Source organism: Brassica napus, chromosome C4, assembly GCF_020379485.1.
Source record: "Brassica napus cultivar Da-Ae chromosome C4, Da-Ae, whole genome shotgun sequence".
Taxonomy (NCBI): Eukaryota; Viridiplantae; Streptophyta; class Magnoliopsida; order Brassicales; family Brassicaceae; genus Brassica; species Brassica napus.
Genome location: NC_063447.1, coordinates 62,382,012 through 62,401,984, shown reverse-complemented (window position 1 = coordinate 62,401,984; position 19,973 = coordinate 62,382,012). Strand labels below are relative to the sequence as shown.

Genomic DNA, 19,973 nt, shown 5'->3' with positions numbered 1-19,973 from the left:
GCCTTGGGTTTGAGCCTTTTGTTTTTGTTTTGTGTGGCTGTGCCCTTTTGGGCTTACACCTTTAATAATAATTTCAGACGAAAAAAAAAAGGATTTTTTTATGATAGTAATAACTAATAAGTGCTAATAACAAAGAGTCCAATTAAATGGACCCACGTTTATAACGATGTCTGAAATAACCAACACCCTACGAGACCCCTACAATTCAGTCGAATTTTCTTTTGTTTTCTTATGCATGTGATTTATTTTTATTGGCTTAGAAAAAAATATTATAAACAATTAATTCAGTACAATTTGGTACAGAACATATTAAAAATCTATCGGCCATGTGATCTATACTTTATCTAATGTGATTTATACTTTATCTAATGTGATTTATACTTATGAAGTTCATTTGTGTGTATATATTAAGTTTAAAATTCTGATGCCAACTTGTAAACAATGCCTTATGCCATAGTTAATGAAACTCTATTATATGCTCCATTCGTTTGATAAGTAGTATCTTTTATGATTTTTTTCTACATATTAAAAAATAAATTTATTTCTATTTTACTTATATTTTATTTTTGTTTAATTAGTAAATTAAATATAAAGATAAAAACTAGAATTTTTCTATAATACATTGGAAATATAAAACAACATTTATAATTAACAAAATCTAAATAATAAAACGATACTTATAGAAAACGGGACAAGTAATATTTTAATACAAATATCAAAGTTTTCGGAGACAAATTCAAACAGAACCAAGATTAAGAGGGTAATTTGATCACAAAAGAAGATAAAGCTACATTTATTTTAAAGTAAAATATTAATTTGCTAAAAAAAAAAGAACAGAGATTATGGTTTCATATTTATCCGGAAACAAACAAACAAAGTCATTAATCTTAAAATCAGAGAATGTAGGTTTGTTTAGTTCACACATTAATCGGGATTCTAAACCTTGGAGTAAACTCAACCATGGTTTCATCGTGACCAAACTCTAGTACATGCATAAGTAACCATGGTTCGGTTTAAAAAAAAAAGAGCATTCATACGAACTCTACCCCACACTCCTCTCCTCTCCTCTCCTCTCCTCTCAAACTCCAAACTGTATCTTCTTCAGAACCTCTTTGTTTCTTTTCATACCTTTTCCGGTTTCAAAACCAATTCAATTCTTCATTTCTGCTTTAAAAATCGAAACTTTAACCACTTCTTGGATTAGGAAGCGTAATCTTGAGATAAGATGAATGATTTAGGATGGGACGAGGAAGAGACATCGATGGCTAATGCAGTTTTAGGAAACTCAGCTTCCGATTTTCTTAAAACAATCTCATCTTCCAATCAGAGTCTCTTTCTATTAATGGAAACCGACGATACTCTGAGCAAGAAGCTATCTAGTTTAGTAGAGTGGCCAAACTCTGAGAATTTCAGCTGGAACTACGCCATCTTATGGCAGCAGACCGTGTCTAGATCCGGACACCGAGTCCTAGGCTGGGGAGACGGGTGCTGCCGCGAGCCTAAGGAAGAGGAATCCAGCGTTTGTAACCGCCGCAGCAGCACCCTAGAGGAAGAAGAGATGAGGAAGAGAGTGCTGCAGAAGCTTCAGAGAGTGTTTGGAGAATCTGATGAAGACAACTACGCTTTGAGCTTGGAGAGAGTTACGGCTACAGAGACTTTCTTCTTGGCTTCGATGTATTTCTTCTTTAATCACGGCGAAGGTGGGCCTGGGAGGTGCTTTGCTTCGGGGAGACACGTGTGGTGGGTTGACTCGGGTGATGATTATTGTTTCAGGTCTTTTATGGCGAGGTCTGCTGGGATTAGGACGGTTGTTATGGTGAATACTGAAGCTGGCGTTGTTGAGCTTGGTTCCGTTTGGTCTTTGCCTGAGAATCTTGAGTTGGTTAAGTCTGTTCAGGGTTTGTTCACGAGGAGAGCTGAGCCGCCTTTGGTAGTTCACAAGCTTTTCGGACAGGAACTGAATGTGGTTGGATCATCTACAAATAATCAGTTGAGAATGTCAGATTCTTGTAATGAGAATAGACTAGCATTAGGAGGAGGAGCTTGTGTTGTGGAGGAGAAGAGACCGAAAAAGCGAGGGAGGAAGCCTGCGAACGGGAGAGAAGAGCCCTTAAACCACGTGGAAGCTGAGAGGCAGAGACGGGAGAAGCTTAACCAGAGATTTTACGCTTTGCGAGCTGTTGTGCCAAACATCTCTAAGATGGACAAAGCTTCTCTTCTGGAAGACGCCATCTCTTACATCAGAGAGCTTCAAGAGAGAGTGAAGATCATTGAACCTGTGGGAGTAAGAACAGTAGAAAGTCAAGAAGTTGTTGAGATTCAAGCTGGGGAAGAAGAGGTTGTTGTGAGAGTGATCTCACCGTTGGAGACACATCCAGCTTCGAGAATCATACAAGCAATGAGGAACTCAGAGGTTAGTGTTATGGAGTCTAAGCTTTCATCTGCTGAAGAGACAGTGTTTCACACTTTTGTGGTAAAGTCTAGTAACGGGTCGGATCCGTTGACGAGAGAGAAGCTTATAGCAGCAGCAGCGGCTTACCCGCAGCAGCCATTAGTGCCATCTCATAGTTCACAGGTTTCTGGTGATTTGTAGCTTTCACATTCAAGTGAAAGCTTCTTCTCTTTATTCAGTGTAGGCAAACTTGACAATAGATATAGATAAATCTTTTTTGTTTGTTTTCTTTCTTAGAGTGAAAGGAATCCAGTTTCTGTTTTTGTTTGCTAACATTATGTTATACATACATTTGTCAAGTCATTAACTCGCATTTTCATATGAAATATATTTTTTTCCTTCTTTGAATTGTATGTGAGTCGTAATATATCTTTTATGTTTTGTCTATGTACTGGCATTGGTTTGTCCAAGGATTTTTGCCATTTCATTATTCCTCACCATGTAGTAGTGTAGATGATTTGTGTGTAATTACATATAATGAATTAGAAAATCTAAATCAAATGGTTATTCAAACCTTGTTATCTAACTCGTTAACAAAAACCAGTCTTATAAACCTATACTGATCAATATCTCAGTCACTCTCACAAACAATCTAAACTGGTCTCTTGCATGTTCTATGTTATGTCATAAAAGTTGGTTGCATCCCCACCATTTCATTTGTTCTGTTTGCTACTATTACATCATCTCATTCCTAATTTGGGCTTCTAGTAGTTCTGAAAAGCCCATAGTTAAGTAGAATTCTAAGTGTGTGGTGCAGTCTGAGTCAGGAGTATTACGACTCTCTGTTAAGCTTTGAATGTAACAATGCCACTAAAAGTGTCGTAATGGAAGAATGGGGGCTACAATCAAAGAATTGCCTTAAAAACCCATATATTATTAATAAAAGGCCCAAATATAAAGCCCAAGGCCCATACGAATAACATTTCCATTAATCAACCGCTTCACTGAACTAATAAATTCCCATATAAAACTCTCCCAAAACCGGAACAACTAATCATTATCTTAAAACGGTGTATTAACCAACGTGGACCGTCGTCACCTATGAGAAAAAAAAGAACCAAACTCTGCTTAAACGCGTCACCCAAACAAATCAAACACCGACACGTGTCATTCCTCCTATCTTTCCCTTTCCGAAAAACCTCTCTTTCCTAAAAGTCTTTTCCTTCACCACCCCCTCCCTTGTACGCCATTGATTCAAACCCGTAATCTATAATTAGATCCTCCTTAAATCTCCACCCCCTGCCCCCTCCCCCTCTTTGGTTCTTTCCTTCTGGTAAGAATCCGCTCTCTTGCAACAACGATACGCCGGAAGATGATTGATTTGGGATTTTAGGGATATTCTCGCGGTTTCGCTGTGTATATTTAATTTGTTTTTTTTTTTTTGCCGTTTGAAAAGTTTCGTTAGATTTCTCGAAAGATGTCATCAGCTGGTGTGACTCTAAGCCCGGTTCGTAACGAGCCTCCTCTTCTAATGCCTCTCGCTCGCGCCGATTCGCTACCCGAAGAGACCATCCTCGTCTACCTAACCCTCCCTGGATCCGTGATCCCCATGCGAGTCCTCGAGTCCGACTCGATTGAATCCGTCAAGCTTCGGATCCAGTCTTACCGCGGCTTCGTCGTGAGGAACCAGAAGCTCGTCTTCGGAGGGAGGGAGCTCGCGAGGAGCGGCTCCAACATGCGCGAGTACGGTGTCACCGAAGGGAACGTGCTTCATCTGGTTGTTAAGGTCTCTGATCTCCAGGTGCTCGATGTGAAGACCGCGTGCGGGAAGCACTGTAGGTTTCACGTTGAGAGAGGGAGGAACATTGGGTATGTGAAGAAACAGATTTCGAAGCGGAAAGGTGGAGACTTTGTTGATTCTGAGATACTCTACGCAGGGGAGAGGCTTGAGGATCAGAGTGTTATTGATGATATTTGTAGGAATGGGGACTCTGTTTTGCATTTGGTTTTGAGGAGGTCTGCTAAGGTTCGTGCTAAGCCTGTTGATAAGAGCTTTGAGTTGTCTATTGTTGCTCCTCCACAAGCGAGTGTTGTGCCGCAGAGGAAGGAGTTTTCTTTGGAGCCTCTGGTTGTTAATCCTAAATCCAAGTTATCTCTAGTGGTTAAAGATATGGTTAGGTCTGCTTCTGATGGGTTGAGAAGTGGGAATCCTCCTGTGAGGTCAAGAGAGGGAACAGGAGGAGCTTACTTCATGCAGGCTTCGTCTGGGAACAAGTATGTTGGTGTGTTTAAGCCTATCGATGAAGAGCCAACTGCTGAAAACAATCCACACGGCTTACCGCTTTCTCCAAACGGAGAAGGTTTGAAGAAAGGAACCATAGTTGGAGAAGGTGCGTTCAGGGAAGTTGCTGCTTACTTGTTGGATCATCCCCAAAATGGTGAAGAGAGAGGTTATGCTGGTGTGCCTCCCACTGTTATGGTTGAATGTTTGCATCCTGGCTTTAACCATCCAAAAGGGGTTAAGACGAAGATTGGATCGCTTCAGATGTTTACTGAAAATGATGGCAGTTGTGAAGATATGGGTCCAGCTTCGTTTCCTGTGGAGGAAGTTCACAAGATCTCTGTGCTGGATATTAGACTGGCTAACGCAGATAGGCATGGTGGTAATATTTTAATGAGCAAGGACAAGGAAGGAAAGATTGTTCTGGTCCCAATTGATCATGGTTACTGCTTGCCTGAAAGCGTAAGCTCTATGCTCTCTTCTTAGATTTTTGTTTTGTCTAATTGTCTGAAACTGATTTTTGTTTGTGCAACAGTTTGAGGATTGCACGTTCGAGTGGCTGTACTGGTCACAAGCGAGGAAACCATACTCTCGGGAGACACTAGACTACATAAGATCACTAAACGCCGAGGAAGATATCAACCTCCTGAAGTTCCATGGATGGAAAATGCCATTGAAAACTGCTAGAACGCTTAGAATCTCAACGATGCTTCTGAAGAAAGGAGCAGAGAGAGGATTGACAGCGTTTGAGATTGGGAACATGATGTGCAGAGAGACTCTGAGCAAGAAATCTCTAGTGGAGGAGATGGTAGAGGAAGCTCAAGAAGCAGTGCTTCCCGGGACGAGCGAGGCTGCATTCCTCCAAGCATTGTCTGATGTGATGGATTACCATCTTGATGAGGTGGTTCGCTCTCAGGAACACTAGAATTGGTTCTTGTATGAATAGTTACTCTTAACTTTGAACTACGGTACATAAACTCTATATAATAATATCTGTTGGCTTTTGTTTATCAACTCCTTTTTTAAAATTTCTGTCATCCTTCGGACATGTGCAAAGTTGTGTTGTTAATTTCTCTGTGACATACTTTCTAGTAATGACTATTTCAGTATTACAGTAGAGTTTTTGCTTTTAGTTGTTATTTTTTGAACAGTTTCAGTTTGAGAACAATGAATGTCTGTGATTATATGGTCATCAGAAACGCAAGTTGACGAGATAAATCAGAAGAAAAAAAGCACAAAGGTAGCATCAATTTGCATTTAAGAGTAGTAGTTCACAGAGTTTGTTCTTTAGTTCACAGAGCATTGTTTTATTGCTATGCATGAAAATAAAAATTCAGTATTTGGATTAAACGAAGTTACAATAACCTTGTCACTTGGTTATGCAATGGAAGAATTTCACAAATGGTTTAGTAAGGATTGGGTCCATGCAAGCAAGTACCTCGGCTCGTGTAAAAGAAAATGGAGGTGCGGGGAATCGAACCCCGTGCCTCTCGCATGCGAAGCGAGCGCTCTACCATATGAGCTACACCCCCTTGATGCATATGCATAATCTATTTAGTTATTAATATTTTATATTGTATAGCGTTAATCAAGGTTCTCATTTGAATATTTACGGGGTTTTTAGTCTTTCCAAAACATATCTCCATTCAATTTCCAACTTTGTTTTCTAGCGAGCATCATCGGAAGAGAATACAACTACGATCCTTCTCTAGATCCTACGACTATAATATTCTTTAGTCGAACCAAGACAATATTTAAATATATCATAGAATGATAGATCTCTCTGACTATTGATGTTAAGTTGTAATAACAAGTCTCTATGTCCCTACCTTGATACCAAAACCACAATATGACTTTCTCAAACCAACTCTTCTTTGTCCTCTTCCTCCTCTTACCTCTCTTACGTGCTTCTCACCCAAAAGATTGTTCTTCTTCCTCATGTGGTCTTCAAGATGTCCATGCCCGCTTCCCTTTCTGGCTAGACCCGAACCAGCCTGACTTCTGTGGCCACCCAGGGTTCGATCTCCACTGCACAATTAGTCAAAACACAGCTCTCAACCTTCCCAAGTCCGGAACATTTCTTGTCCGAGAGATCGACTATAGAAGCCAGCATATTCGTCTCTATGACCCTGAGGCTTGCTTAGCAAGAAAGCTTCTGACCTTTGACGTTTCGGGTTCTCCTTTCTCTGCTCTTTACCTTGCCAAATACACCTTCTTGACCTGTCCTAATGAGGTTGTTAAGTCGTCCGGGTTTGACTCCATCCCATGTCTAGGCAACTCCACGAGCTCCTTCTTGGCTACAACTAGTTTAGATATCGCCAAATCTATGCTGCCTTCTTGTCAGATTGTCAAGACACTAGATGTTCCGGTTTCTCGACCGGTTGTTACTGAGAAATCAAGATTCTCAACTTATGTCAACAATCAAGATCTTTGGCTAAAATGGGATTCTCCAAGTTGTAGCAACTGTGAGAGAAATCATTTGAGATGTGGATTCATAAGCAATGCTTCTCTTCAAGTCAAATGCTTCCCTTTTGAAAAATCCGGTACGAATTACTCTTCTTATAACACCGTTAATTGTAACAAATGATGAATAACTTGTGTTTGTGGAAGACTTCAAATCCAAATAATGATTGATTTTTTTTAGGTTTTCCAAATAATTATCCACTCATTAAACAAAAATAATATAGAGTAAGCATTACATTTGACATTTTTGAGCCATTGACTATTTGATTAATTTACATTTTTTCAAAAGATCACATCCAATCTTGTTACATCACACGTTATAATGTCGTAGTCCGTTATACAAAACACTATTATAGGGAAATAATACGGACATGGCTAAGTTTGGTTGATTATTGACCTTTGAAAACGTGATTTGGCAGGGCATAACCACACGGGAGTACAAGTGCTTAAAATTATAAGCCTGGCTATTTTCGGACCGGTCATAATCTTTGCTACATGTATCGCTATCGGAGTTTGCACCTCCGATAGATTCACTTCCCGGAGACGACGAAACGTGGCTATCGCCGCAGCTCAACCAAACGAAGTTATAGTCACGGCGGGTCTTGACGAGTCTACAATAGAATCTTACAAGAAAGTGGAGCTAGGAGAGAGTAGAAGATTACCTGGAGTTAATGATATTGTTTGTCCCATTTGTTTATCGGAGTATGCGAGCAAAGAGACCGTGCGGTGCATACCGGAATGTGAGCATTGCTTCCATATTGACTGTATAGATGCGTGGCTTAAGCTTCATGGTTCATGTCCTCTTTGTCGGAATTCGCCTTCTCCAGTGCGTGAAGCTGTCTGAAATTGAACAAAAACCTTTTTTATCTTGTACAAGGATACAAGATTGAAGTTGAGCTGATGGAGTATTTTAGTTTTTTTTAAAGGTTGTAATGGATATAATTGCTAGCTATTATGTTTGCGACACTTTCAACACTGTACTTTATCTCCATGCATTTCAATTAAAGCTTGTTTATGTAATGTAAATAACAATGGTGAAAGAAAAATGTACTACAAAGAATATATATATTTACCAATGCAAAGAAAAAATTACAAGAGATGACATTTTTTTTTGGTAAAATAACAAGAGATGACATTTATAGATTTGATCCAATCAACTGATTTTGTTATTTTTTATTTAACAAATTCATTCTATTTAACAATTTGGAAAAATACCCCCAAAAATCACTGATAATCATATAACTCCTTTTGTTTTAATCAATAGAACTCTTGAAAGAACATATATGCTTCCTTTGACTTTTCTTCTAAAAACAAAGATTTTTCTGACTTTCCTCTTATTACGTAACTAATGAGACTGGTTAAACTCGTTAATACATTTGTGGTTTAGTATAAACTAGTAATCACTTCTCCCTTGGTACCGCGCGAACAACATTATGATATCCTCAAAACACCTATTCCCTTTAGGTTTCTTTCTCATCTTCCTCTTCCCTCTCCGACACGCCTTAAACCCTAAGAAATGTCCATCTTCTTTCTATATACCACATAGATGCGGACCCTTAGAAGCCCCCATACGTTTCCCTTTATGTGACCAAGCAGGATTCAATCTCCATTGCACCGATCTCAATAAGACTGTCCTAGAACTTCCAATGTCCGGTGTTGACATGAAGCAGAATTAAGCAGCCAGACTTGAGAATTAAGCTGTCAGACTTTATAAAGTTTTATAAGGCTTTATAAGGGTTTTATAATCTCGATTTTATTGAAGAGAAGAAGAAGAGAAAAAAAGATATTTTATTATATTGTGTACTGAGGTCACTTGTCTTTAAATACTTGTACCCAGATCCACAATTAAATTAAGGAAACTATTCTCTCCTTCTTTCTCTTACATCTTGAGATCTACTTTCTCTCTCTCTATGTTATTCATGTTCTTCATTCTCCATAAATAAACTCTCAATAATTCTCTCATTCTAACATGGTATCAGAGCATTAAGCTCCTGAAACTCACAAAAGCTTCCGCAAATTTCTTTCTTTCATTCTCAGATTATCTTCAAAATCTGTTGGATACATCCTTTTATCCACTGGTCCAAAGGTCTTTCAAAAGGGAAGAACCTCACCAGAACTCAAGATAGAGGAGTACACTATTCTCTGGAACTCAAGAAAGCTTCAACCATATCAAGAAAAGCTTCTTCAAAGTCCAGTTTATCTCAAAATCAGTAGGAACAATCTATTGTCCACTGGTCCATATCTCTCCATGAGGGAGAACTCCAACATGGTGTTGTTTCCAGAGTACAAGAAGGCTAAGGAACAACATAAGAACCACAATATGCCAAGAAGAAGTGACTTGAATCAAACCAGGAATGTAATCAAAGAGTTTGAGCATCCATCGATTCAAGGTCGAACCATGTATTCATCTGTCATTGGTGGTTCAAATGAAGAAGGAACATGGAGAAGTACTGATAGTTCAACCAACACTGATGGTCCAGCAACCATGAGTGACCTACATTCCCTTATCCAAGCCTTTATCTCATTCAAGAAGGCTGGTACACACTCTCTTGACCCTAAACCTATCATTATAGATTCAGGAGCAAGCCATCACATGATTAGTGATAGAAACTTGATGAGTGATGTCCAGCCTGCCTCAGGGTATGTTCAAATAGCAAATGGTGATAAGATTAAGATAGAAGGGATAGGGAACCTGAGGTTGTTTGATAGGGAATCTACTGCCTTGTATATGCCTCAGTTTACATCAAACTTGCTATCTGTGAGAAAGGCTACTGTTGATCTGAGTTGTCAGGTTGTCTTCAGACCAGATGAGGTTGAATTTCAAGACTTAAAGACAGGCCAAGTGATTGGAAAGGGGCACGTTCACAATGAACTATATCATCTTCAGAAGACAGAGATGTCTAGACCATCCACTTCTCAGTGTTTGGCTAGTACATCCAGCGGGGTTGATAGCACACTATGGCATGCTAGGTTGGGACATCCTCATACAAGAGCCCTAAACTTGATGCTTCCAGGTGTGGTCTTCAAGAATGATGATTGTGAAGCTTGCATATTGGGGAAGCATTGTAGAACAGTCTTCTCACAGTCTAGCACCATCTATGAAAGATGTTTTGACCTAGTTCACTCTGATGTATGGACTGCTCCATGTGTGTCCAGAGAGAACCACAAATACTTTGTCACCTTCATTGATGAGAAATCCAAATACACTTGGGTGACACTGATTCCGTCTAAGGACAGGGTGTTGGATGCTTTCAAGAATTTCCAGACCTATATCTGCAACCATTTCAATGCCAAGATGAAAATTCTAAGGTCAGATAATGGTGGAGAGTATACAAGTCATGCATTTAAGCAATATCTTGCTCAACATGGGATTACTCACCAGACAAGCTGTCCTTACACTCCTCAACAGAATGGAGTTGCTGAGAGAAAGAACAGACATTTGATGGAAGTAGCAAGATCAATGATGTTCCACACCAATGTTCCAAAAAGATTCTGGAGTGATGCTGTGATGTCTGCTACTTATCTGATCAATAGAACTCCAACTAAAGTCCTCAACGACATGTCTCCTTTTGAGGTTCTAAATAAGACCAAACCATCTTTGGACCATTTGCGTGTGTTTGGATGCCTCTGTTGTGTGATGATACCTGGGGAGCTGAGGAACAAGCTTGATGCTAAAAGCTCAAAAGCTATGTTCATTGGTTACTCTCCAACTCAGAAAGGGTATAAGTGCTATGATCCAGAGTCAAGAAGGGTTCTTGTCTCGAGGGATGTGAAGTTTACAGAATCTAGAGGCTATTATGATGGAAAGAGTTGGGATGAGCTCAGAGATCTTTCTCAATCAGCCTCAGATAGAGCAAATAACCTTAGGGGAGTAATGGAGAGCCTGGGAATCAGTATGCCCTCTTTACCAAGTGTGGAACCTGTCCCTGAAAATTTATCATCTACTGCAGCTGATAGTGTTGAGAGCACTCATCCTAATCATGAGGGGGGCAGTAGAAATGTTGAGCAGTCTACACAAGCTCAACCTGAAGAGAGATCTGTAGCTCATGATCAAGATGAGATGCCATCAGAATCAGATGTTGAGACTCAAGTAGAGGCGCCAAGTGAAGGAAATGAAGCAGAACCTGAGCAGATACAACTTTTGAGAAGGAGTACATGGATCAGGAAACCCTCACAGTGGATCAACACAGAAGTTTACTTCAATGCTGAAGCTGTAGCTCACCCAATAAGTGCAGTATGCTCCCTTGCTCAATATCCAGAAGATCATCAAGTCTTCATCAGTGAATTGGATCAGGAATACATTCCAAGAACATATGAAGAAGCTATGCAACACAAGGAGTGGAGAGAATCTGTTGGAGATGAGATGAGAGCCATGATCAAGAATGATACATGGTTTGAGACTGAACTTCCAAAAGGAAAGAAGGCAGTGACAAGCCGGCTTCTCTACACTATCAAGTATGGAGCCAATGGAAAACCAGAAAGAAAGAAGACAAGACTGGTTGCAAGGGGATATACTCAAGTGTATGGTGAAGATTATCTAGACACTTTTGCACCAGTGGCCAAGCTTCACACTATAAGGATTCTCTTATCTCTTGCTGTCAATCTTGAGTGGGATTTATGGCAGATGGATGTGAAAAATGCCTTTCTTCAAGGAGAATTGGAGGATGAAGTCTACATGAGACCACCTCCTGGTCTTGAGAACATGGTGAAGCCATGAAATGTTCTCAGATTAAAGAAGGCAATTTATGGCTTGAAGCAATCTCCAAGGGCTTGGTACCATAAGTTGAGCACCACCCTCAATGGAAGAGGCTTTGTCAAGTCTGAAGCTGATCATACCCTATTCACCCTCACTAGCCAGCAAGGAATCATTGTCATTCTCATCTATGTTGATGACATTATCATCACAGGCAGTGACAAAGAAGGGATCATCTCGACCAAAGCGTTCCTTAAGGCTTCATTTGATATCAAGGACTTGAGAGAGCTCAAATACTTCCTAGGGATCGAGATGTGTAGGTCTAAGGAAGGGTTGTTTCTATCTCAAAGGAAATACACCCTTGACTTACTAAATGAGGCTGGAGATCTTGGTGGAAGAGCTGCCAAAACACCTCTAGAGGAAGGATACAAAGTGATGCGTGAGGGGGAGATTGAAGACAAGTCATATGAAGATGTAAAGCATTATAGGAGAATGGTGGGAAAACTCATTTATCTTACCATTACCCGACCAGATGTATGCTTTGCAGTAAACAAAGTAAGCCAACACATGCAAGCTCCCAAGGTACACCACTGGAACATGGTTGAGAGGATTCTCAGGTACCTAAGAGAGGCACCAGGCCAAGGAGTATGGATGGGATGCAATAGAAGCACTGAGATTGTTGGGAACTATGATGCGGATTGGGCAGGAGATCGAGTTGATAGGAGATCAACTACTGGATATTGTACCTTCATTGGAGGCAATTTGGTAACATGGAAAAGCAAGAAGCAGAAGGTGGTGTCTTGTTCAAGTGCTGAGGCAGAATATAGAGCTATGAGGAAGCTCACAAGCGATTTGATTTGGATCAAGGGACTTCTTAAGGACTTGGGAATTGAAGTTACAACGCCAATCACGATGCATTGTGATAACCAGGTTGCTATACACATTGCTAGCAACTCAGTCTTCCATGAAAGGACCAAACATATAGAGGTAGATTGCCACAAAGTGAGACAAGCCGTGGAGCAGAAGATCATATTGCCGTGCTACACAAGGAGTGAAGATCAGCTAGCTGATATCTTCACCAAGGCAGCAAGCACTAAGGTATGTGAGTTCATTCATCCAAAATTGGGACTCATAGACCTATCATGTCAATGATCTCTCCTTCATGAAGTGTTCTACTATTTTTCCTTGACTTGGGTTTTCTCCCAAAGGGTTTTACCTAGTTGAGGTTTTAATGAGGGAATACTTCATGGCTTCCAAGCTTGACTTGTTCCACATGGTCAAGCTTGAGGGGGAGTGTTGACATGAAGCAGAATTAAGCAGTTAGACTTGAGAATTAAGCAGCCAGACTTGAGAATTAAGCTGCCAGACTTGAGAATTAAGCTGCCAGACTTTATAAGGTTTTATAAGGCTTTATAAGGGTTTTATAAGCTCGATTTTATTGAAGAGAAGAAGAAGAGAGAAAAAGATATTTTATTATATTGTGTACTGAGGTCACTTGTCTTTAAATACTTGTACCCAGATCCACAATTAAATTAAGGAAACTATTCTCTCCTTCTTTCTCTTACATCTTGAGATCTACTTTCTCTCTCTATGTTCTTCATGTTCTTCATTCTCCATAAATAAACTCTCAATAATTCTCTCATTCTAACATCCGGAACATTTCTTGTCCGTAATATCTACTATTACAAGCAGCCGATTTATATCAGTGACCCCGAAAACTGTTTGGCTAAACGGCTTTTAACCTTCAACATGTCAGGATCTCCTTTCTCTAGTCGCTTCAGTAGCTTCTACACGTTCTTTTCTTGTCCTAATGATGTTGTCTTGCCCTTTTCATATCGGTCCATTCCTTGCTTAAACAATTCTACCTCATCCTTCTACGCCACGTCTAATTATGAGTTTGTACAGATTATGTTTCCTTCTTGTCAGATTGTGAAGAGATTACATGTCCCTTCACCGTTTGGAGAAATAGAATTCTTGAGTTACGTCGGCAATCAAAGCCTCATGCTTGAATGGGTCTCACCAAATTGTAGAAGTTGTGAAATGGAATACTTGAGATGTGGGTTCAGGAAAAAGTCATCCCTCGAAGTCAAATGCTTTGGTTCTAAAGAACCCGGTAAACTCAATTGTTTCCCTTGTTTTTGTCTTTTACTTGTGAACCAAGGAAACTCTATAAATGAAAAGTATGTAGAAGAGGCTACCTGTTTAGGTGAAAGGTTCAACGCCATGTACATCTTTAGGTCTAGATAGGCTTTGATTTCAAGTAATACATTACATATTAAGAAAGTAGAGGAAAATCATAGTAGGACTTAAAAATTGACAATGAGGAATTGGCTAATCATTATTTAATTGTCTTTAAATATATATACATTATATTATTCAATCCAAGATTTCACCTCAACTACGGAAGTGTTCTCATTTTATCATTCAACACGCTAAAGTCAAATGTCGTATTCCGACCAAAACCTTGTTGACACTGGCAGTGGAATTTGTTTTTAAAGATGTTTAATTTATATGTTTACAGTTTATACTGATATTCTCATGATCAAAAATGAATCGACATGGATATCAGATGAAAATATATATTAAATTCAGTTTCAATCTAAAACTGTACCTCTTATTCCCCAAAAAAAACTTAAACGGAAACCCTAATCAACCACTTTATATTAACTGTCTTAAACTGACTCATAGAACATTATTTGGCAGGTCACTTGAGTAGTGGAGTGCTAGCCGTAATTATAAGCTTCTCCATAATCGGAGCAGTCACCCTCCTTGGAGCTTGTATTGCTATCCGTGTCTACAATTCCCCAAGACGAGGACATTCGGCTATTGCAGCAGCAGCAACGGTACGGCAGCAACCAAGAGAGATTATGGCGGCGGCGAGGGGTCTTGACCAGTCTACAATAGAAACGTACAAGAAAGTTGAGTTGGGAGAAAGTAGAAGGCTTCCAGGAACTAATGGTATTATATGTCCGATTTGTTTATCGGAATATGCGAGCAAAGAAACGATACGGTTCATGCCGGAGTGTGACCATTGCTTCCACGTGGAATGTATTGATGTGTGGCTCAAGATTCATGGTTCGTGCCCTCTTTGTCGGAACTCGCGCAAGTGAAAGAAAGAATAATGGACTTGCAGTATAAAACTGATTGGAGAATGAGTATAATAACCTCATGATCATTTGTATTATATAGTGTTGGTAACATTCATAATACTTTAGATGTTTGGATCCTAACAGGTGCTTGTGTGAATAAGAAGTGTCTTAGCCTTGCAAGGAATGCCACTGGTTTTGATAAACATATTAAATGTTTCTATGAAGTGAGGACGTATGTTATGATTAAAGATTAATTAATTGATATCGTTTTGATTTTGTCACATTTTCTTATCCGAGTAAGCGTTGTTTTCCAGTGCATATAAGAATGTGAGCATGTCTGCACCGGATTAATCGATTCATGGCTTAAAATGCATATGGTTTATGTCCGTAATCCGTATGGAAGATTTTCTTTTCAGGCATGCACTAACCCCAGCCACAAACCCTATGAATATCAGAACTAACGATGTGCAATGACAGCAAATTTACGAACAAAAGAATCAGAGATTATCACACTATTGAACCACAAATCTTCTATAATATCTCACAATTAAAATAAAAATAGTTAAAAAGTAAGAGGAAGAAAAGATAGATAGTTTCTTATTTGAGAAAACACATATTAATTCCACTTTCATATGTTTATGAGAAACCTATACTAGTCATTTACCTATTAGTTTTTCTTAATCTAGTTATTCATGCAAATTTTGGTTATTCAAGTCAAACGTTTCAATTTTATTATAAACGTCTTCCAACATTTTGAATAGAGCAGCTATTTATTAATCATTCGTCTTGTATACTTGTTTCATCGTCGCACTTCTTAGTTCATATCTTGAAAAAGAGAATGTTCGCTCATATATTTTTCAATAGTCTTTTTGGTTGATTAAATACCATTTTCTTTACAACCGCATGTAATAAATATTTGTTGTAGGATACTTGTCTGAATCATGCCTTTATCGAGTCAAAGCTTTATATAGAAACAAATGTGCTTCTCAATCTTTGCTCTTCATCTCACTTCATTTGGTCTATTTCCAAATGTGACATAATATTAAAGAGATAAACCCTTGAAATATATACCTAAACCGCTCTCGAGATGCGGTTAAAGCATATTCATAATCAATATAAGTGAATTAATTAGCAAAATAAGTAGGTTACCGGACCACATCGGACCACAAGACGCACAACCATACGGTGCTGTGCCCACTTTTCACGACATTATTATCAGACCAAAGGAATATACATAGAGATTTGTTATCGCGAACTAACTATACTCCTCTCTAGTCTTCCTTTCACTCTCTCGTTTGATTATAATATTACTCCTATTATTTATTTTGGTGTTTTCTCTACCAAACTTTCTCTCTTATAACAAACTTTCAAATGGAAATGTTTGAGATTTTCTTGCAAAAAAAAAGGAATCACTAGTGTTATTATTGTATTGTTATATTTTTAATTTAATAAATCTCTTAGTACAGATTTGACGACTGTTTTTTTTATGCATTTATATAAAAGAAAATATTTCAATTCAGTGATATAAGTTGTACATATTACAGCATACTGTAGGGGCATAGTCGTATTTTCCAAGGTCAAACAACGAGGAAGCTCCTTCCTTCATCCAACGGTCTGTTAACTATAGGAAAATTTACAACCGCAAGTCAAAGGTTTAAAGATGTTATTAAATTAAGTAGTTATGGTTGTATCTGTCGTTCTTCTTCCTGATGAACCAGGCCGTTGAAGCACAACAGTACAGTGTGTACTACAAGCCTACAGATTCGCTGTCTGTACATCGAGTTGATACATTACTAGTTATATTTAATAATTGAGAAAGATAATATTAATAAGTAAATTATTGTAGGAATTAATCAGACACGCGCAGTTATAAAATAATCTGTTTGATTTTCTTTTCTTCTTCGAGCCCCTCTCTTTCTCTCACTCTTTCTTTATAGGAACAACAAAAACAAAGCTGTTAGACATCTCCTTATTTCTCGAGATTTCTTCTCTCTTTGTGCTCGTGTCGAACACCACAAACTGTTTTATTCTTTTTGTTCCGACAAGACTGTAAAATGGATAGACGTCGCAGGAAACAGAGCAAGGCCAAAGCGTCATGTTCCGAAGGTAAGATCTCACTCTCTATAGCTATCTATTCAACCTCTTTGTGTTTCTGTGGATGGAGTCTTGAGTTTTGATCGTTAGCAGAAGTGAGTAGCATCGAATGGGAAGCTGTGAAGATGTCGGAGGAAGAAGAAGATCTCATTTCTCGGATGTATAAACTCGTTGGAGACAGGTAAACACACACACTCACCCTCGATCCATCTTGATCTGTTTTTCGCTTTTGTTTTTTTCTGTTTCCATCTTTAGTTTAATCTGATTTTTTTAAAGAATATACTATGGCTTTTGATTTATCTCATAAGTCGGTCTTTTTCTAATGTATTTTATTGCTAATTATTGGGCCAAACCGAGCTGTCAATGGCTATGTTCAGCCCGATCTCTCTGATCCAGTTTGTTCTTGATTTCACTTTTTTTTGACGAAAAAAAATTGGACTATTTCTCGAATTTGTGTGTGTCATCCGTGCGCAGTGGTCATACTAATCTTTTTTGTATGATTCCAATTTTATCGAATGTGCCCGAAAGGACTTCTTGATTTTATTTGATATTTGTTTATCGGTAGATTGTTTAAGTTAAACTATTTTAAAAAGTTATTTACGTAAGATATAGTATTTGACGATTTAGAGTCTTTGGTACCTGGTTCATAGGTGGGAATTGATAGCCGGAAGGATACCTGGACGGACGCCGGAGGAGATTGAAAGATATTGGCTTATGAAACACGGTCTCGTTTTTGCCAACAAACGAAGAGAATTTGTTAGGAGATGATTTTTATGCATTTTCCTCTCCTTAATTCACAACACAAGAAACAAATGAGAGAAGTAGTAGTTGTCCTTTGAGTTACTATTTTGGATGTATAATTTTCTATATAAAAAAATAGGACTGGTTATGGTCGTAGCATTTTAGTTGGTGAAATGTAATGTTCTTGTCATTAAACATAGATTATGGAGACTCTAGATTATGAGTGTAATTTCAGGTTTAGATTGAGTATAACTTTGCCATGGATGGAGATTATTATTGGCTTTTAATTCCCAATGAAGTTTGATTGTACTTGATGACAATTAATAAAGAATGATTATAATATATTTTTTTGAATAAATGTTAAATTTATTAATCCGAAAAAACTTTTTTTTACAATGAATGTCATCATAGTTGAAGAAAAAATAGAATATATCATTAGAAAATTAATCTTAAACAAACTAAGATTGAAAGGTGAGGAGGTGATTATATATATGAGGTTTATTATTTATTACTTGATTTTTTTTTGGAATTATTAGTGTGAACATTTGAAAAGGTATAATTCCATCTTTTTTTATCTGTCAAATATTCTCCAATATATTAATTGAAAAGTCAATTTAGTGATTTCTGCTGATGTGTCGTTCATATGTGAAGTTTAAAAAAATTGTTATAATTTGATTGGTTGATGACTTTTATTAAATATTTATTTTAATCAACTCTAAAAATAAAAGAAAATTCTAGAACTAATTAATAAAAGTTACCAAAAAGCACAAGTAATATTACAAATAATAATTTATAGTAACTAATGGCATAATTATAGAAAGAATATATAATGTTTCATCAATGTTTTGGTTTTATAAATTATGTACTTATAATCATTTAAAATATTTTAATATATTTTTATAGAAATAAATATAATGGTTGTATAAAAAAAATTGAACGATGCTCATTTACCATGAAATCAAGTTTAGCATACATTAATACAAATGTAGAATGTGGTTAGAAATTTTAAAACAACACAAAAGATTATAGGATTCGGAATATAAAGCATTTACCAAAATTCAATATTTTTATAGGGGTTAACTCATAGATTTTGAGAAAATTTTAAAAATATGAAAATATTGTTTTAATGCATAGTTGCATCCTTAACTAACATATGATGATGTTGAAAGAGGTTTGGAGCCTTTGTTGCCTCTATTATTCAAGAAAATTGCGATTTAATAGTGATTATTCCACCGATTTTTGGAGTATTATGAGGTTTTACTAAATTATTTAGTAAAAATTATAACGATTCCCATATACCATGAAAGATAGTTTAACATACATTAATACAAATGTAGAATATGGTTAGAAATTTTAAAATAACACGAAAAAGTTTAGGGTTCAGTATATAGAGCGTTTAACGTAAAACTCAATATTTTCGTAGGGGTTAACACATAGATTTTGAAAAAAATTCAAAAAATATAACAATATTGCTTTAATGCATAGTTGCCTCCTGTATTAATATATAGTGATACTCAAAGAGATTTGGAACATTTGTTGTCTTCATTTCTCTAGAGAATAGCGATTTTATAACGGTTAGTCCAGTAATTTAGGGAGTATATGAAATTTTACTAAATTAATTTATTAAAAAAATTGAACGATGCTCATTGACCATGAAATCAAGTTTAGCATACATTAATACAAATGTAGAATGTGGTTAGAAATTTTAAAACAACACTAAAGATTATAGGATTCGGCATATAAACCATTTACCAAAATTCAATATTTTTATAGGGGTTAACTCATAGATTTTGAGAAAATTTTAAAAATATGAAAATATTGTTTTAATGCATAGTTGCATACTTAACTAACATATGATGATGTTGAAAGAGTTTTGGAGCCTTTGTTGCATCTATTTTTCAAGAAAATTGCGATTTAATAGTGATTATTCCACCGATTTTTGGAGTATTATGAGGTTTTACTAAATTATTTAGTAAAAATAATAACGATTCCCATGTACCATGAAAGATAGTTTAACATACATTAATACAAATGTAGAATATGGTTAGAAATTTTAAAATAACACGAAAAAGTTTAGGCTTCAGTATATAGATCGTTTAACGTAAAACTCAATATTTTTGTAGGAGTTAACACATAGATTTTGAAAAAAATTCAAAAAATATAACAATATTGCCTTAATGCATATTTGCCTCCTGTATTAATATATAGTGATAGTCAAAG

The 19,973-nt window shown here is 37.2% G+C and overlaps 4 protein-coding genes and 2 non-coding genes across 7 annotated transcripts; 4 read left to right on the top strand and 2 right to left on the bottom strand.

Moving 5' to 3' along the window:
* Nucleotides 1-937: 937 nt before the first annotated feature.
* On the top strand, nucleotides 938-2,800 carry LOC106420588 (transcription factor ABA-INDUCIBLE bHLH-TYPE-like). Its single transcript, XM_013861449.3, has one exon. It carries the CDS (start codon nucleotides 1,226-1,228, stop codon nucleotides 2,591-2,593), a length of 1,368 nt encoding a protein of 455 aa, XP_013716903.1. The 5' UTR covers nucleotides 938-1,225; the 3' UTR covers nucleotides 2,594-2,800.
* A 685-nt stretch (nucleotides 2,801-3,485) lies between these two features.
* On the top strand, nucleotides 3,486-5,693 carry LOC106420785 (phosphatidylinositol 4-kinase gamma 4). Of its 2 annotated transcripts, XM_022701138.2 has the most exons (3): nucleotides 3,486-3,725; nucleotides 3,849-5,135; nucleotides 5,209-5,693. In XM_022701138.2, exons 2-3 carry the CDS (start codon nucleotides 3,870-3,872, stop codon nucleotides 5,596-5,598), a joined length of 1,656 nt encoding a protein of 551 aa, XP_022556859.1. In that variant the 5' UTR covers nucleotides 3,486-3,725; nucleotides 3,849-3,869; the 3' UTR covers nucleotides 5,599-5,693. The 2 variants fall into 2 exon arrangements, with proteins under 2 accessions (XP_022556859.1, XP_048611278.1); XM_048755321.1 differs by having other exon boundaries at nucleotides 3,487-5,135.
* A 439-nt stretch (nucleotides 5,694-6,132) lies between these two features.
* TRNAA-CGC lies at nucleotides 6,133-6,205 on the bottom strand. Its single transcript has one exon. It is a non-coding gene; the product is annotated as a tRNA-Ala (tRNA).
* A 140-nt stretch (nucleotides 6,206-6,345) lies between these two features.
* LOC106345697 (putative RING-H2 finger protein ATL21A) lies at nucleotides 6,346-8,225 on the top strand. The gene is made up of 2 exons (XM_013784866.3): nucleotides 6,346-7,216; nucleotides 7,556-8,225. The coding sequence occupies exons 1-2, from the start codon at nucleotides 6,523-6,525 to the stop codon at nucleotides 7,978-7,980; spliced, it is 1,119 nt and encodes a 372-aa protein (XP_013640320.2). The 5' UTR covers nucleotides 6,346-6,522; the 3' UTR covers nucleotides 7,981-8,225.
* An 8,284-nt stretch (nucleotides 8,226-16,509) lies between these two features.
* On the top strand, nucleotides 16,510-18,111 carry LOC106420704 (transcription factor CPC). Its single transcript, XM_013861538.3, has 3 exons — nucleotides 16,510-17,024; nucleotides 17,106-17,193; nucleotides 17,663-18,111. Exons 1-3 carry the CDS (start codon nucleotides 16,973-16,975, stop codon nucleotides 17,778-17,780), a joined length of 258 nt encoding a protein of 85 aa, XP_013716992.1. The 5' UTR covers nucleotides 16,510-16,972; the 3' UTR covers nucleotides 17,781-18,111.
* Nucleotides 17,440-17,543, bottom strand: LOC125586509. Its single transcript, XR_007323039.1, has one exon. It is a non-coding gene; the product is annotated as a U6 spliceosomal RNA (small nuclear RNA).
* Nucleotides 18,112-19,973: the final 1,862 nt, after the last annotated feature.

Excerpts from the sequence above, each read along its gene's own strand:
- LOC106345697 (XM_013784866.3), top strand. The coding sequence starts at position 6,523 with ATGACTTTCTCAAACCAACTCTTCTTTGTCCTCTTCCTCCTCTTACCT. Across the intron at positions 7,217-7,555 it reads CTTCCCTTTTGAAAAATCCG|GGCATAACCACACGGGAGTA; the intron begins GTACGAATTACT and ends GTGATTTGGCAG.
- LOC106420785 (XM_022701138.2), top strand. The coding sequence starts at position 3,870 with ATGTCATCAGCTGGTGTGACTCTAAGCCCGGTTCGTAACGAGCCTCCT. Across the intron at positions 5,136-5,208 it reads GTTACTGCTTGCCTGAAAGC|TTTGAGGATTGCACGTTCGA; the intron begins GTAAGCTCTATG and ends TTTGTGCAACAG.
- LOC106420588 (XM_013861449.3), top strand. The coding sequence starts at position 1,226 with ATGAATGATTTAGGATGGGACGAGGAAGAGACATCGATGGCTAATGCA.
- LOC106420704 (XM_013861538.3), top strand. The coding sequence starts at position 16,973 with ATGGATAGACGTCGCAGGAAACAGAGCAAGGCCAAAGCGTCATGTTCC. Across the intron at positions 17,025-17,105 it reads CAAAGCGTCATGTTCCGAAG|AAGTGAGTAGCATCGAATGG; the intron begins GTAAGATCTCAC and ends GATCGTTAGCAG. Across the intron at positions 17,194-17,662 it reads TATAAACTCGTTGGAGACAG|GTGGGAATTGATAGCCGGAA; the intron begins GTAAACACACAC and ends CCTGGTTCATAG.